We start from the raw sequence: 17,585 nt of genomic DNA, 5'->3' as shown, positions 1-17,585 counted from the left end.
GTTGTGGCGTCACACCAACAGAGGCCGCTCCCAGGATTGTTGATTGACATGAGCGTCTTACCTCAGATCAGCTGTAACAGTCCGCCCTCTTTGTTTCGATGCTGGAGCAAGGATGTAAATTAGACAAGAATATCTCCGATTGAGCGATTGAGGTGTTGTGTTGCTGGATGTAATAATGAACATAGTGGTCATCATTTACTCCCGACATCTGAGCCGCTAAAGATGCAGTGGATTACGTTTGTTTGTGAAGGGAATGCACCTCCCGATCTACATATATCCGTCTATGCTCACGCAAATCATTTGTGATCCAGCTTCACTTACAGCGGAAGTGAGTATAAGGTTTTTTTTAATGAATCTTTGCGATCGTCTTTCCTAATAATGTGCTAGTTAGCAAGTTTAACGGCTAAACGCGGCTAAAGTAAACAAGCTCGTCGCTCCACAGAGAGAAGAGAGGGGCGGGGCGAGCAGAGCTCATTTGCATTTAAAGCAGCCTCGACCAGAATGAGATGATTTTTGAAGAGCTGATTTGGGCAAGGTAAAAAGGGTGTTGTTTTACACAACCACTGAGAATTTTTAACCAAAGTATATTATAGACTATATAGACCCTAAAGAATCATGTCAACTTGTGGAAAATGGGCATCCGATGACCCCTTTAAAACTGCCAATCTTCAAATCATTTTATAACGTATGCCAATTTAAATGACAAACACTAATGAACAACAAGTTCGAAATCGCAAGAACTGGTTAGAACTAACTTTAGTGATGTACGTGACAAAAATACCCTGATCGGTTGCACTCTTCCTGGTTTTTCTTATCTCTCTCTCTAGCTTTCCCTAATGTTAAATGCCGATTGTAGAGTAGCGTTTGACTTTTGAAATACCATTCTTGAAATGAGGCGATTCTATCTGTCTCTGCAGACGGTATGTACCTAAAAAACTTGTCACCATCTGGTTCCCCCTTAAGAAAAACATCTGTTTTTCTGCTGATTTAACACTATGTAAGGTTTTTCCATAGTGAAGTTTTATTTTAAGCATCTAAACTCTGGCTCACCCTACAAACTGACCGCACAAGATCTTTCTAATTTAGCTGTATTCAATCATGATCAGGCCATTCATTCATTCGTTTAGAATGTTTGTATTTTTATGTTTTTATTTGTTTTTATTTTTTTAACACGCATTTTAGCAATGACTTAATCCAACTTGTATTATTTTGTCTATCATTTTATTCATATTATTAAATTTTTTTCTTTATTTTGAACAGTATTGAATAAAATGACATCTTTGCAGCTCTGCCTGGGTCTGGTTGTGATCGATGTCAGTATTAGTTGCATCAAAATATAAACTACTTATGTTTCTACACGATCCATTTGACAAAACCTGACACTGAAGTGTGTCTGAAACAAGCATGTAATCTTGCTTGGAATCTCGTCAGACAGGTTTAAACTCACAGTGTCTGGAGAAAGAGGGACAGAGGGAGCGAGAGATGAAGAGGGAGGGGCAGCTCAGACAACCAAAAGGAAACCACATGTAAGATTTTCGATCATACCTGTACAAACCTCTGGATTCAACAGGAGGACAGAGTGAGAGACCACCGGATATAGAAGAAACAGTCTCACGGAGGTAATTTACTCTGAGATTTAATGCAAATACAATTTTATGACTGTTAATATAGATTTGGTGTTAAGCATGCAAGTTAAAAACTGTTATAGTTCATTCTAAATCATAGTTAAAGAAGTATTTGGACAAAAACAATTAACTGAATGAATTAAACTAAGAAGTATGGAAGGATTTTACCACTTGTCAAACTTGGTTCAGAGACACTGTGATGAAGCACACTGTGAACCTGAGGAAACTGACTTCATACATGTACTAAAAATCATAGGACCAGCTGATTAAAAAAAAAACTAGACTAGAAAAATGGTTCATTCTGAGAAAATGGTTAATTTGTTAGCAGACGTAATTTCGTTTGATTTTTTGTTATCTTTATTCAATGACATTCTGGAGTTTTAAGCACAGCTTAAAAAATCTTTCTATGTACCACTGACATAATAGTACAACTGCATTTTTGTGCATTTGTTTTCTTAGTTAGAAATAGGTTTGAATTCCCAGAACCCACCAAGCTGCTCCACCGGACTAAGATAGTTGGCGGCTAGAAGAAACATACCACTGAAACACAAAGATCTGAAACGTGACGAGTGCTCTTACACAACATGTGCACACTTTAGCCAGTAGTGCCTCATTCCAGTGTGAAACTGCTGATTAGAGGTGAGAACACCATTTTCTTAATCTATATAATTTAGCGAGATTTAGAAAACATTTTAAACCTCCTCAATGAAACTAAACCTGATCCTAGACTATTACTGCTAACATACACTGATCCAGTAATCCTATAGTTTGCTTTTTCTGTGAAGATTGACGACTAAACCACTGTGAGCATAACAACTCTATTTGACCTTGTATACTGCATTTGAATATGTTGTATATTGGCTCTACACTTCAATAAATTGGTTCTTCAGTGATTCTTTGGAATGGCTGAGGTGAAATATACCACCGCTACCATATAAAGAACCAATTCAGCCCCTGAATCAAGAGTGTTCCTCTTGAAAAATAAAGGTGTTTTTGCAGTGATGCCATAAAAGAACCATATTTGGTTCCCCAAAGAACCTTTCAGTGAACACTTCCTGAAAGAACCATTTTTAAGAACATTTTAAAATCTAAAGAACTTTTTTTTGCATTTGAAAGGTTCCATGGATGTTCAAGGTTCTTTATAGAACCACTGATGCCAAAAAAGAACCTTTATTTTTTTAAGAGTGTAGTTCTTTAAAGGCTCTCTTTATCATCACTTTTGGTCAATTTAAAGCATCCTAAATTAAAGTATTAAGTTTAGTCTCTTAGTTTAGTTGGGGAAAGGAATAAAAAATGAAATAAAAAATATTCCAGTTCTCCCACACAAAACTTTTTGACCTTAGAAAAGCATAAAAGTGATTCAGAACAGCTTTTGCCATTGTAGTAAATTCCCATTCATAGCAGACATATGAGAGTGGAGTAACATGTCTAAAATCTAAAGAGGGGAATTGGGTTTCTCTTATGGTTCTACATAGCACCATTTGACAAAGATGTTGTATAGCAACTTTAAAGATAGGTCCTATATAGCACTTAAAGTTCCCATATGATTACAAGCCAGTGAACAATTTTTAGTGCTATTTAGCACCATTTTTGTCTGGAGTGTAGTTTTAGTACTTGCTACTATTCTCACAGTGTTATTATTGGCACTGTGTTTTGTGATCATATTCTTCTTGTATGTTTGCTGTTGTGCTGGCTGAAATATTTAAACTCAAGCCAAGTGCTTGAGTTTAAAACCTTGGAAGGAGAAAAAAAATGCTTTATCCTTTAAAGGGGTCATCGGATGCTAAGTTCACTTTTGCATGTTTGAACATTAATGTGTGTTGGACGTGTATGTACAAATCTACCCTATAATGATAAAAATAAATGCACTGGTATTCAATTAATCAGTAAAAATAATATTCCCTTTTTCAAATCGAGCCGTTCTCAGATGCCTGTCGTTGTGGCGTCACACCAACAGAGGCCGCTCCCACGATAGTTGATTGACATGAGCGTCTTACCTCAGATCAGCTGTCACAGTCCGCCCTCTTTGTTTCATTGCCGTCACAGGATGTAAATTAGACAAGAATATCTGCCTTTCCAAATAATGTGCTAGTTAGCAAGTTTAGTGGCTAAACGGGGCTAAAGTGTGGCTAAAGTAAACAGACTCGTCTCTCCACAGAGACAAGAGAGGGGCGGGGCGAGCAGAGCTCATTTGCATTTAAAGCAGCCTTGACCAGAATGAGATGATTTTTGCTGAGCTCATTTTGACAAGGTAAAAAGTTCTCAGTGGTTGTGTAAATTTTTAACCAAAGTATATTATAGACTTTTCATTAAGACCCTAAAGAATCATGTCAACTTGTGGAAAATGTGCATCCGATGACCCCTTTAAAATTAAAGTAAAAGGACTAGTAAAACTAAACCCATACTTTCACTTAAAATAAATGATAAATGAAATAAAATAAAACTTTTTAATAAAAAAATTTGCCAAAGCAATATTTCTCATTTCCAAGTAATTTGAAGTATGAAAATTGAAAAAAAAAAAAAAAAACCCTTATAGAGACATCTAAAAAAAACTAATAAAAATTACAACAAAATTTTTTAACCAAAAATAAAATGAAAAGAGAAAATACAAATAAATACTAAATTCAATTCAAGTTCAAAATATAAAAAATGTAATAGTATCTCGGTTAAAATAACACTGTCTATGATTTGTCTTGTAGGGCAAAAAGAAAACTGTTTTTTACAATATCCTTAACTGTCTCTATTTGTCTACTGTAGAAGTGAATTCTGTATCAGTTAACATTTTTATAACGTTAATGCGTTTGGTATCATGAACTAACAGTAAATATTTGTACAACAGTTATTAATCTTACTTCAAGTTTATTTGTACGTACACTACCAGTCAAAAGTTTCTGAACAGTAAGATTTTTGTTTTTAAAGATGTCTCTTCTGCTCACCCAGCCTGCATTTATTTGATCCAAAGTACAGCAAAAACAATACATTTTGAAATATTTTACTATTTAAAATAACTGTTTCTATTTGAATATAAAATGTAATTTATTCCTGTGATTTCAAAGCTAAATTTTAACATCATTACTCCAGTTACATGAACTTTTAGAAATCATTCTAATATTCTGATTTGCTGCTCAAAAACATTTATTATTATTATAATTATTATTATTACATTCAAAGCAGTTGAGTAGATTTTTTTTCAGGTTTCTTTGATTTGAAAGCATCCTTGCTAAATAAAAGTATTAATTTCTAAAATTTCTTTCCCTTTAAAAAAAAGACATATACTGACTCCAAGCTTTTGAATGGTACAGAATATATTGTTACAAAAGCTTTTTATTTCAGATAAATGCTGATTTTTGGATCTTTCTTTGATTTTTGATAGATCATGTGACAATGAAGACTGGAGTAATAATGCTGAAAATTTACCTTTGATCACATGAATAAATTACATTTTTAAATATATTCAAATAGAAAGCATTTATTTTAAGTAGTAAAAATATTTTAATATATTACTACATTTGCTGTATTTTGGATCAAATAAATCCAGGCTTGGTGAGAAGAACAGACTTCTTTTAAAAAAAACATAAAAAATCTTACTGTTCAAAAACGTTTGACTGGCAGTGTATACATTTTTAACATTACAAGTTAACATTTAACAAATTAATATTATTTAATGTTTTATGAATCAACTAATTAACACAAATGAACATGAATCTACAAAACAATATTTATATATGACCAGATTAGGATTTAACCAGATTAATAAATGTTGTGTAAAAAAAAGTGTTAACCTGCAAATGATTATATTGGTGTAACCCTGTATGTAAGGTGAATTTAATAAATAACACTTTTGACGTATAATTAGATTAGTACCACATGATGTACATTGATGTTAGTTCTTCTTAGTTCTAACTAATGTTAACAAATTGGACTTTACTGTAAAGTGTTACTCTGTGTTGGTTTTTCTATCCATGCCATTCAAATCTTTACATTTCCTTTCATTTTTCCCTCATTGTCATCTCTGATCTTGCCATTTTTCCCTCTGTATTTCTTTTTCCCTCTCTATAGCCATGCCATTGTCACGAAGCTTCCTGTCTGAAGAGCAGCTGCTGTGCTCCATCTGCTTAGACGTGTTTGACAATCCGGTGTCCACGCCATGCGGCCACAGCTTCTGCATGACCTGCATCAGCCACTACTGGGACGCAGTGAAGCACTGCCAGTGCCCTCTCTGCAAACAGACCTTCAAGAGAAAGCCCGATCTCCACATTAATCGAACTCTCCGTGAGATCACTGAACAGTTCAAGCGCATGAAGGAAAACCCGGGGGCCTCTGGTGGGGAGGGGACAGGTAGAGATTCGGAGCAAGGTGTAAAACAAGACTCAATGGATGGGAAACTTCCAGGTTATCTTATGGATGAAATGAAGCGGAGACTCACACGGCACAGGGCTCACAGCAATTCAGTGGCCTCTCAGCACGAATCGGGGTCCGAACAAACCGTTACACCAAACACTGATAGTACTAGTGACACCCAGCTGCCTGTTTTTTGCAGACAGCTGTCCCAGCGAAGGTATACCCTGAGTGGGGCTGCAGATGCCATGAAAGTGCCCCTTTGTCCAAAACATCATCGTAACCTGGAGCTGTTCTGTCGATCTGATCTGGAATGTATTTGTGTTGAGTGTGGACAGACGGAACACCAGTCACATGACATCACATGTGCCGAGAAAGAGTGGCAGAGTCATAAGGTAAGATGTTATATTATAATTAATACTGACAGAAAATCTATAAAAGCCGTAACATCTTAACCAAACAGTGGCCCTAAAAACTACTATTACTTAAGACACTTTAAAAATGTGTTAATTTCATTGTACAGGGTTAAAAATTTTGAAAACAAATCAGTTACCTTTTCAGCAATGCCTTATAATCAACTGGTTTAACTTAGTGTACTGTAATTCATCAATAACTGGTTACCTGGATAACGTAAAGTAAAGTAGAGTAAAGTAAAATAAAAAAATAAAATAAAACCTTGTTTGAAAAGTGTGTGTGTGCTATTGATCTTTAAAAAAAACCAACAAAAAAAAAAATAGAATCTTGTTTGAAAAGTGTGCTTGTTGTGCTATTAACCTTTAAAACTAAATAAAACATAAATAAAATAATAAAATTAAATTAAATTTTGGTTGAAAAGTGTGCTTGTGCTATTGATCTTTAAAAAAGTTTTAAAATAAAATAAAATAAAAAATCCAATCTGAAAAGTGTGCTTGTTCTTTTGATCTTTAAAACAAAAGAATATAAAATAATAAAATAAAACATCTTGTTTGAACAGTGTGCTTGTTCTTTTGATCTTTAAAACAAAACAATAAATAATAATAATAATATAAAAATCTTGTTTAAAAGTGTGCTTGTTCTTTTGATCTTTAAAATAAAACAATAAAAAATAAAATACAATCTTGTTTGAAAAGTGTGCCTGTGCTATTGATCTTTAAAACAAAGCAAACAAATAAATAAAATGGTTAAAAAAAGTGTTATCTTTGAAAATTAAACAAAACAGCAGAATAGTAAGGTAGTATGAAATAAGAAATAAGTAATAACTGCTAATAAAATAAAATAAAATAAAATAAAATCTTGTTTGAAAAGTGTGCTTGTGCTATTGATTTTTAAAATAAAATTTTAAAATAAAATAAAAATCTTGTTTAAAAAGTGTGCTTGTTCAAAACAATAAAAAATATAAAATAAAATAATATATTGTTCGAAAGGTGTAATTGTGCTACTTAAAACAAAGCAATAAAATAAAATTAAAATCTTGTTTGAAAAGTGTGCTTGTGCTATTGATGTTTAAAGCAAAATTTTAAAATAAAAAAAATCTTGTTTAAAAAGTGTGCTTGTTCAAAACAATAAAAAATATAAAATAAAATAAAATATTGTTTGAAAAGTGTAATTGTGCTACTTAAAACAAAGCAATAAAATAAAATAAAATAAAATACAAATTAAATTTAAAAAATCTTGTTTGAAAAGTGTGCTTGTGCTACCGATCTTTAAAACAAAACAAACAAATAAATAAAAAGGTAAAAAAAAAAGTGTTATCTTTGAAAATTAAACAAAACACATGTTCAAATAAGGTAAGATGAAATAAGAAATAAGTAATAAATGCAAAAATAAAATAAAATAAAATTTTTAAACGTTTCACATTTTTAACAATGACTTTTATTCAATAAAATAAAATAAAATAAGAATTGAAAAAAAAATACATGTAAAAAATTTAGTTTTTGTGCTTGTGTTTTGCAAATGAACTCATGAAATTTTGTTGTTTTTTTAAAAGGTGTTCTTGTGCTGTCAATATTTAAACAAAAATAATAATAATAAAAATACCACTTGGTTTGATTTTGTTAGCTAAACCAGTGGTGCTCATACACTGTCAGAAAAAAAAAATGTGCAAAAATTGTACCTTTAGGGGTACAACAGTTTATCACAGGGTCAGAAATCTCAAAATGAAACCTTTGTACCTTCTTTACCCCGAAAGGGAGCATATTAGTGCCTTAGAGTACTCATGACGTCTCAATGGAATAAAATACAGCCTTAATGCACAAAGCTGTCCCTTTAAGAGTATTGCCCCAGTGGCAAGCTGTTGCAACCCTGAAGGTACAATTTTTGCACGTTTTATTCTGAGAGTCTACAACTGGAAGTGTTTTAGGTGTTCACATACATTTTGGGTCCACTGTATATTACTGACCAATTGTGGGGCAGAGACCTTTGGCCACTACTCTTACTCAAAATCAAAAAGCTGTCATTCTTCTGTCATTTTGGATGTAAAATTGTATGGTAAACATATATGAAGCATTGACATTGCTTAAGCACTTGTTTGAAATAAATGTTGCATTACGACCATGTGTTTACTGGTAAAATCTGGGGCACTTCCTGCTGCATCATTTCCTGTTTTCTTTCACAAAGATGAAGATTGGTATCACAGAGACCGAGATACAGGAGATGACCAAAGAGAGGATGCAGAAAGTGGAGGAGATCAAACAATCGCTGGTTGGTGTCAAAGTGAGTAACGCAGTAGCTTCACTTGTTCTCTTCATCCCACAGCATCAAAAAATCCCCAAAGTCTTGGAGAAAAGTAAACAGCTATAGTATAAATGTCAACTGATTTTTAGTGGTAACGAGCATTGGACCTTTGGTCACACAGTCTTCCATCATTCTTGCTACTGTTTCCTCCTGTGCTCCAGATGTTGTCAGAGCATGAGGTACAGCGCAGCATGCAGCTGTTTGGAGCTTTGATAAGCTCTCTCGAGCGCAGTCAGGCGGGGCTGCTGGAAATGACTGAGATAAACCGCTGCTCAGCAGAGCATCAGGCTGAGCTCATGATCAGAGAGCTGGAGCAGGAGATCACCGAGCTGAGGAGGAGAAGCACAGCGCTGGCTAAACTGGCCCGGACTGAAAATTACATCACTGGACTGAAGGTCTGTAATGTGTCAAAACAACATACACACGCCTTAGGCGTCAGATTTAATCTGAGTAACAGACTCTCCAGTTCTTTTCAGTCTCATCTTTTCTGCTATTTATTCTATTTCGAATGTCACAGACACACAAGTAGGTTTGTTTGACATGAACCAATAAGAAATCACCTCAATGCCCTGACAAAGGCATACAGTTGAGGTCAAAAGGTTACGTACACCTTACAGAATGTTAATTATTTGACCAAAATAAGAGGGATCATACAAAATGCATGTTATTTTTTATTTAGTACTGACCTAAGATATTTCACGTTTTCATATTAGAAAATAATAGCTAAATTTATAAAAATTACCCTGTTCAAAAGTTTACATACACTTAATACACTTAATACTGTGTTGTTACCTGAATGATTCACAGCTGAGTTCTTTAGACAAATCCTTCAGGTCCCACAAATTCTTTGGTTTTTCAGCATTATGAGTTGCATGTGAGTCCCTTAGTTGTCCTTTTGTGAAAAGATGGATCTCAAATTCATACAGTCATTGTTGGAAAGGATTTAAATACACAAAACTGCTGGAAAATCAAAGAATTTGTGGAACCTAAGGATTTTTTCTGACGAACAGCAGGCAGTTTAACTGTTCAGGACAAAGAAGGGACTCAGTAAACAAAAAACACAGCTGTGGATCATTCAGGTAACAACACAGTATTAAGAATTAAGTGTATGTAAACTTTTGAACGGGGTCATTTTTGTAAATTCAACTATTATTTTATCTTGTGGACTATATGCAAACATCTTTTATGTGAAATATCTTATTCAGGTCAGTACTAAATAAAAAATATCATGCAAGGTGTGTAAACTTTTGATCTCAACTGGGGCAACACATTAGAAAACACAGAATACCTGAGTAACAACATAGCAAAGCCCTTAGCAATCATTCACAATACAACTGCATTATGCGTATTTTGCTCTGAAAAAAAAAAAAAAAGATTCTGAAAGACGAAGGATTATTACTGCCAATTATCAATTCATTATTAAAAAAATGAAAGAAATGCACACTACTGATCAAAAGTTTAGTATTGGTATGATTTTTTTTTTTAGGTCTTTGAAAGAAGTCTCTAATGCTCACCTAGGCTGCATTTATTTGATCAAAAGTACATTAAAAACAATAAATAATATTACAGTTTAAAATAACTCTTTTCTGTTTGAATGTTTTAGAAATGTCATTTATTTCTGTTATGGCAAAGCAGAATTTTCTAAAAACATTTTTTTATTATCAGTATTGAAAACAGTTGTGCAGCTTATTAAACAAACAGGGATTTTTTTTTTAGGTTTCTGTAATAAAGAAAGTCTTTACTGTCACTTTTAAACAATTTAATGCATCCTTGCTGAACAAAAGTATTACTTTATAAAAAAAAAAACTGTTCTTACTGACCCCAAAGCTTTCAACAGCAGTGCAAATAAATGAATTACTGACAAATAACAGCTATATTTGAGTTAAATTAAATTTCTAACTAAAAATAAATAATAATGAAAATAAATAAATAATAATAAATAAATACACAACAATAAATCTAAAATGCAATTATTTTATATTTAAATTAATTCATTGAGAAATAAATAGACATTAATTGTATTTACCTGTTATATTTAATATTTGTTTAAGAATATATATGTATATATATATATATATATATATATATATATATATATATATATATATATACATATATATACATATATATATGCACATCATCAAAAAGATGAATAAATAAGCTTTCCATTGATGTATTGTTTGCTAAGACATGAATATTTGGAAATGAATATGAATATTTGGCCGAGATAAAACTATTTGAAAATCTGGAATCTGAGGGTGCAAAAAAATCTAAATACTGAGAAAATTGCCTTTAAAGTTCTTAGCCATTCATATTACTAATCAAAAATTAAGCAAAATATATTTACAGTAGGAAATGTACAAAATATCTTCATGGAACGTGATCTTTACTTAATATCCTAATGATTTTTTGGCATAAAATAATTTCTAAAATAAAATATATTTAAAAATAATTTTATAATTCTGACCCCTACAATGTATTTTTGGCTATTGCTACAAATATACCCGTGCTACTTATGACTGGTTTTGTGGTCCATACTTATTTGTTTATTTATTTTTAATCTATTTGCCAGTGGAGTTAAAAATGCTATTAGACATTTTACAATGGAAGCAGTCAATGAACAACTGACAAACTATAGAGATTATCCACCTTATTCTTCAATGTGAAAGTATGCTTATGAGCAAAACTTCCGGTTTATTAGTCGCTATAGGGAAATAATGAGAAGAATAACAACATGCTGTAAATAGTAAAACTGTTTGCACTACAAACCACTGTGTCCATAATTAAGATAATACATTAAAATAATATTGTAAGAAACACCAATTTGCAATATCAAGTAGTAAAACGAGCTGTTTTGTACAGCTAAAAATAGCTGAACGCAGATGAGACCAGAAGCCAGACCCATAAAATCTAACCTAAGTCACCTTAAATATATGAAAAGGTGGATAAAAAGAAAATAAGCATGACTTAGCAAAAATCAAGATCAAAAATTGCTCTTGGTCTTCTGCTATTTACTGAATAAACACTGTGCTACATCCCAACTAATTGCTCTGTACTATTTTATATATCATCATCTTTTATTTTTGACTGTTTTAATTTGTTTTAAATTTTAATTCCTTGCCTTTATTGTTGTGATTATTTTTTATGTAAAGCACTTTGATGTGTATGAAATGTGCTATATAAATAAATTTGCCTTGAATTCTCTAACAGGGCTACTCTGAGGTCAGCACTCCCATGTCAATGAAAGACTGGACGGGTGTCTCGCTGACCTGTGACCTTGGGACTAAAACAATTTACACCTCTGTCTGTCAGCTACTGGAACAGTTTAAGGAGGAGCTTCAGAAAGTACCTGCAGTCTGTGAGTGACACCTGTCAAACATTACACTACAGTGCCATCTAGTGGCAGATGGAGAAGTTACTTCATGCATTTTCAGCCTATTTTGGTTGACTTTGTTTCTTTCTGCTCTAGGCCTGTCTGTATCCGCTAACCAATCACCGGTAAAGTCACACCCAAGTAAGTAAAGTATTTGTCTTACTATGATTCGTTATATAACTATGGATTTAGAATTATGAAATGCATTTTAATCTTTGTCTCTTAAATAACAATGACCTTATTTCAATGTTTTGCAGAAGTCAAGAGAATACAGGAATATGCAGGTATGTGTTAGAGATTACATTTTATTGCTTTTATTGCTGAGCATTTATAAGCAAGTGCTATAAAGTTTTTTTCTCAAGACTTGATAACAGCTTTGTCCTGTTATGTATAAAGTCCTGAATAGTTGAGATAACAGTTTATTGATTGTTAATTCCTGCACATCACATCTGCATCCCTTGAAGGCCATATGAACTTCAGTTCTGTTGTTTTTGTGCAAGTATGAGAATGTTTTTAAGCATTTTGGAACTTGTTAGGAAGTATGGCATGTTATCTAAAATGTTATTAAACAGCAATATTAATTTCTATTTTTTTTACATGCCAGTATATTAACTAAGAGACATTATAGATGCGTGTGCATTATACTTTCTAAACTAAACATATAGGACTATTTATTTATAAAAAAAATATATATTGAATTAAATATACAGGTATATACACTACCAGTCAAAAAATTGTAATGTTTTTTAATGTTTCTTCTCACCAAGCCTGCATTTATTTAATCCAAAGTACAGCAAAAACAGTACAATTTTGAAATATTTGTACTATTTAAAATAACTGATTTCTATTTGAATATATTTTAAAATGTAATTTATTCCTGTGATTTTAAAGCTGAATTTTGAGCATCAGTACTCCAGTCATATGATCCTTTAAAAATCATTCTAATATTCTGATTTGCTGCACAAAAAACATTTATTATTATTATTATTAAGTTGAAAACAGCTGAGTAAAATCTTTTCAGGTTTCTTTGATGATTAGAAAGTTCAGAAGAACAGCATTTATCTGAAATCTTTTGTAACATTATAAATGTCTTTATCATCAAATGTTTTTTATTTCAGATAAATGCTGATCTTTGGATCTTTCTATTCATCAAAGAATCCTGAAAAAATGTACTGTTTAGATATTGATAATAAAATGTTTCTTGAAAAGCAAATCAGCACAGTAGAATGATTTCTGAAGGATCATGTGACACTGAAGACTGAAATAATGATGCTGAAAATGTAGCTTTAATTACAGGAATAAACTACATATTAAAATATATTCATATAGAAAACAGTTATTCTAAACAGTTAAAATATTTCACAATATTACTGTTTTTGCTGTAGGTTTGGTGAGCAGAAGAGACTTCTTTAAAACATTAAAAATCTTACTGTTCAAAAACCTTTGACTAGTAGTGTATTTATATCAAATTAATTAAATAAAAATCAATTTAACTGGTTAAAATTGTAATATAAGTAAATATAATTCAATTCTTCAATACATTACATACAAATATTATGTATGTGTATACATAATTTGGGGTTGGTAAGATTTATTAATGTTTTTGAAAGAAGTCACTTATGCTCTCCAAGGCTGCATTTAATTGATCCAAAATGCAGTAAAAACAATATTATAAAATATTTTTATTATTAAAAATATGTACTTTGTACTTTATTCCTTTTGTAGTAAAGCTACAATTTCTTAATTGTCACAAGATCCGTTAGAAATCATCATAATATGATGATTGCCCAAGAAACATTGAAATACTGAATCAAAATATTAATTTCTTTAAAAAAAAAAAAAAAAGTACTCCAAACGTGGCAGCCAGAGCCAGATACATCATATAGTCAGTGTTACCTAAATACTAAATATAATTATTATTTTACCTTTTTACCCCAGTGAATGTGACCCTGGACTCCAACACAGCTCATCCACGTCTCTTCCTATCAGAAGACAAGAAGAAGGTGTGGTGTGGTGAAAGGCACCAGCATGCTCCCAACAACCGTGAGCGCTTCGACCGTGTAGTCTGTGTCCTCGGCTGCGAGGGATTCACCAGTGGCCGACACTACTGGGAGGTGGAGGTGGGTGGAAAGACTGACTGGGACCTGGGAGTGGCGAGTCACTCCTGCAACAGGAAGGGTAAGATCACAGTCAGCCCCAGCAACGGCTACTGGTTTCTTAGCTTGCGGGACAAGAACAACTATGCCTTCAGGACTGAGCCTTCCACGGTCCTACCCCTCAGCCAGAAACCCCAGAAGATAGGGCTGTTTGTAGATTACGACAAAGGCCAAGTGTCCTTTTATAATGTGGATGCAAAGACACACATCTATACATTTATGGACAACTTCTCTGAGACTATTTATCCGTTCTTCAGTCCCTGTACCAACAAAACAGGGAAAAATGACGCTCCGCTGGTGATCACACCTGTCCTGCTGGACTGAAGAGTGACATTTTTTTTTGTCTTGCACAGTAAATGATTTGTTTGCTGCCACATTGGCACTAAATTTTCATGTATAACACAAAGAGCACTTCCACTAGGATGACCACACATCCTGTTTTTCCATGTTTTGCTACTGTTTTTATATTGACATGATCTCTACAGTGCTCATACATTATATTTATGTGAATTTGCATTGCTTTGTCCGTTCTCTGTAGATCCCAACAATTAGTGGATTATGTACTTATGTGCAATGCTTGCCTGCTAATGGTAAAACTACTTTTCAGTCATTATCTTCAGCAAATATGAAGACAAAAAAACAGAGCCAAATCGCAGACATTTTAGGCAATTTAGAAATCCCGCCAGGACATGTCTGGGAAAAAGAGGACGAATGGTAACACTACTTTCACTACTAAAAGTCTTTTTATACAAAACAAATATGCAAATTTTACTTGTTATATTAACAAAACACCAGGAGCCTTTAATTAATCATCTCTTCAGGATGGAAAGACTAAAATAATACAATATATTTTTCTTAAACAAGACTGCACTGCAATCCATTATGTATGCCAACAAATAGTCATTACTTTTCAGGTATTAATCCTTTAATACAACATGAACATTAGTAAATTCATGTTGTTTCATTTATAAATTAGCTTCATTCACTGTTGCAGGCCTATACAGTTCATTTGGCCTAGTTTCTCACACACTGCACTTCAAACTTTCTGTTAAGATGAGTGTACTTGAACACAATGAAATAAACATTACAGTGTCAGATGGCAAGTTACTGCAGGTAATTTCTCTCTTTATAACATCCCACCCTTTCTCTCTCTTTCACATACCTTAGTACCGAGACTGGGCCTTATTTCCAAACATCAGAGTGAGACTATATACAGCTTAGACTTACATAATACAGTACAACTACTTTGTGTTTGTTAATGGCACCGTAATCAACACTAACTGTTTTTACATTGTTGTTTTTGCCGCTCTAGGTAACTCCCAAATCAAATCCTAACGGTATTTTCTCTCTCCGTACATCGTTCGTGTTGTAGCATGTCAAAAAGTAACTGTCAGAGAGAAAATACCCGAGGGTTGACTGGATTCGGCGAGGCTGCGTTTCCTCAACGCGCCGCCAGGTGGCGGACCTACTGATTTTATAACTGCACTTTTTGCTAACGTTTCCTAAAGCAAACACGTGCTTACATTCGCCATCTATCCAAAGGCCCTTTAGTGGCATATAAAACTACATAAAGTAAACTCACTCTATGCTAACCAATAGATGCCACTGCCAATCTGTTAAACTGATCCATATGAAACAAACAAGGGAGACCAGGGATAGTTGTCACACATCGAAGTTGTCACAACAGCAGTTTCTCAGTATCTATTGTTTTGTATTGTATAATCGTTTTACTGTTTCAATTTGGCTAATGGGATACTTAATGACAGTTTCCCTTGTGATAGCATGCCCCACTAAATGCATGTTGTCACAAAAGGTCATAGTGTGTTCGATAAACTTTATTTTTTTCTTATAGGCATCACTAAAGGTAAAGTTCAATAGTTTTTGTGTTGCCAAGACTTTAAGGTATGTGCCTATTCAGAAATTTGCTTCTAAAAGTAAACATAATTAGAATTATTCACTAATCTTGTGACATCTAGTCCTGTCTTCCTAAATGCTTTAACTCATCATGCATTTACGATTTTACAAATTTCTTTTTTGTTTCACTGTTTAAAAATAAAAAAACAATAAAACTGTAAAAAAAACTAAACAGGTACAGAGCAGGTAAAACACCTGTGAAAAATCAATACAGAAAATTCCTACTAACACAGTTCATTGCGACCTGTTTTTACTTACTTTTTTTTTGGAATATTGTTTTTAATTGTATTTAATAAATCCATTTTGTTTTCCTGTTTTCTGGCACCAGCTATTTCTGTGTTTTAATGTTATGTTTGCTATTTCTGCTTTTAAAACATGACTAAATCTAACATCTGAAATCAGTGCAAAAGCAACTTATGTAGCATCTGTAAATATGTCATTTGAATGCAATAAATTGCTTAAATAAATGTGCATGAAATGGGCATTTAAAGTCTACTATAATGAAAATTAATAAAAATATGAATGACGGTCAGAAATTAACCAGAGCTGGAGCAAAAAATACCCTAAATATTTAAAATAGTGGCAAAAATGCCTTGTGGTGAATTCCTTTATTGTTTTTATTTTGAATACTTGATTTATTTGACTGATATTCTGTTGTAGGTCAATATTCAGCAAAGTTGAAATGTCTCTGTAGATACTGTGCTAAACTACAGTAGCTTTCAGGTGCTTGTATTTGCTGCCTCAGAAGTGTAAGTTGTTGAATGTGTAGCTAAACAAGTATGCTTTCATTAAAATCATTACATTAAAGCTCTGAACGTACAGACAATGCAAACTGTGAGCATACACCGTGGGCATAGACAGTGTATAGCTGTCATTATTTTCAGCTACTTTTTTTTTTTAATTTTGGATTGATAACTACCAACTATAATGATCCTCGTATTGAAAATTAACACTGCTTTTTATGGTTAGAAGAAAATCTGCCCTCATAAGGTAAAAGAGAACTGCATCATAACAATTCCACGTGGCAGATATTACCACTTAATAATAAAGGCAAAAAAGCATTCCAGGAAGTTCAACAGATGATTAAATGGAAAAAATAGCATCATGTGAACTTTAAAATTCATCGTGGCTCAAATCACAGGTGTAACAAGCCAAGCAGGAACGCACACTGACATAACAAAAAAGACAGAATGAGAAAGCATGTGTGTGTGATGACTGCTACCATATTTCAATAGTAACAAACATTCCTTACTAATGCACTCTAGAATGTGGATCTGTGAGAAGAGTTTTTCCAAACTACCTTTTCAGACCACAAATCGATTCTGGTCAACAGGTGTGACACACGCTAAAGTCATGTCACACAAATACTGTGACAGTAATGCGTGCTGGTCACAACTCCACCCAGCTGTGGAAAAAACCCATAGCTTTAATAAAAGTCACTACCAGTCATTCTTATGGCTTAGAAGT

At 33.0% G+C, this 17,585-nt stretch overlaps 1 protein-coding gene across 1 annotated transcript; it reads left to right on the top strand.

Moving 5' to 3' along the window:
* Positions 1–1,480: 1,480 nt before the first annotated feature.
* Positions 1,481–16,963, top strand: LOC127167716 (zinc finger protein RFP). The gene is made up of 9 exons (XM_051113907.1): positions 1,481–1,619; positions 2,085–2,264; positions 5,685–6,358; positions 8,559–8,654; positions 8,837–9,070; positions 11,886–12,033; positions 12,145–12,189; positions 12,306–12,332; positions 13,987–16,963. The coding sequence occupies exons 3-9, from the start codon at positions 5,687–5,689 to the stop codon at positions 14,526–14,528; spliced, it is 1,764 nt and encodes a 587-aa protein (XP_050969864.1). The 5' UTR covers positions 1,481–1,619; positions 2,085–2,264; positions 5,685–5,686; the 3' UTR covers positions 14,529–16,963.
* Positions 16,964–17,585: the final 622 nt, after the last annotated feature.

The sequence above is a fragment of the Labeo rohita genome, chromosome 7, assembly GCF_022985175.1.
Source record: "Labeo rohita strain BAU-BD-2019 chromosome 7, IGBB_LRoh.1.0, whole genome shotgun sequence".
Taxonomy (NCBI): domain Eukaryota; kingdom Metazoa; phylum Chordata; class Actinopteri; order Cypriniformes; family Cyprinidae; genus Labeo; species Labeo rohita.
The sequence above is the reverse complement of the archived record's forward strand: the minus strand, read 5'-3'. Positions and strand labels throughout refer to the sequence as shown.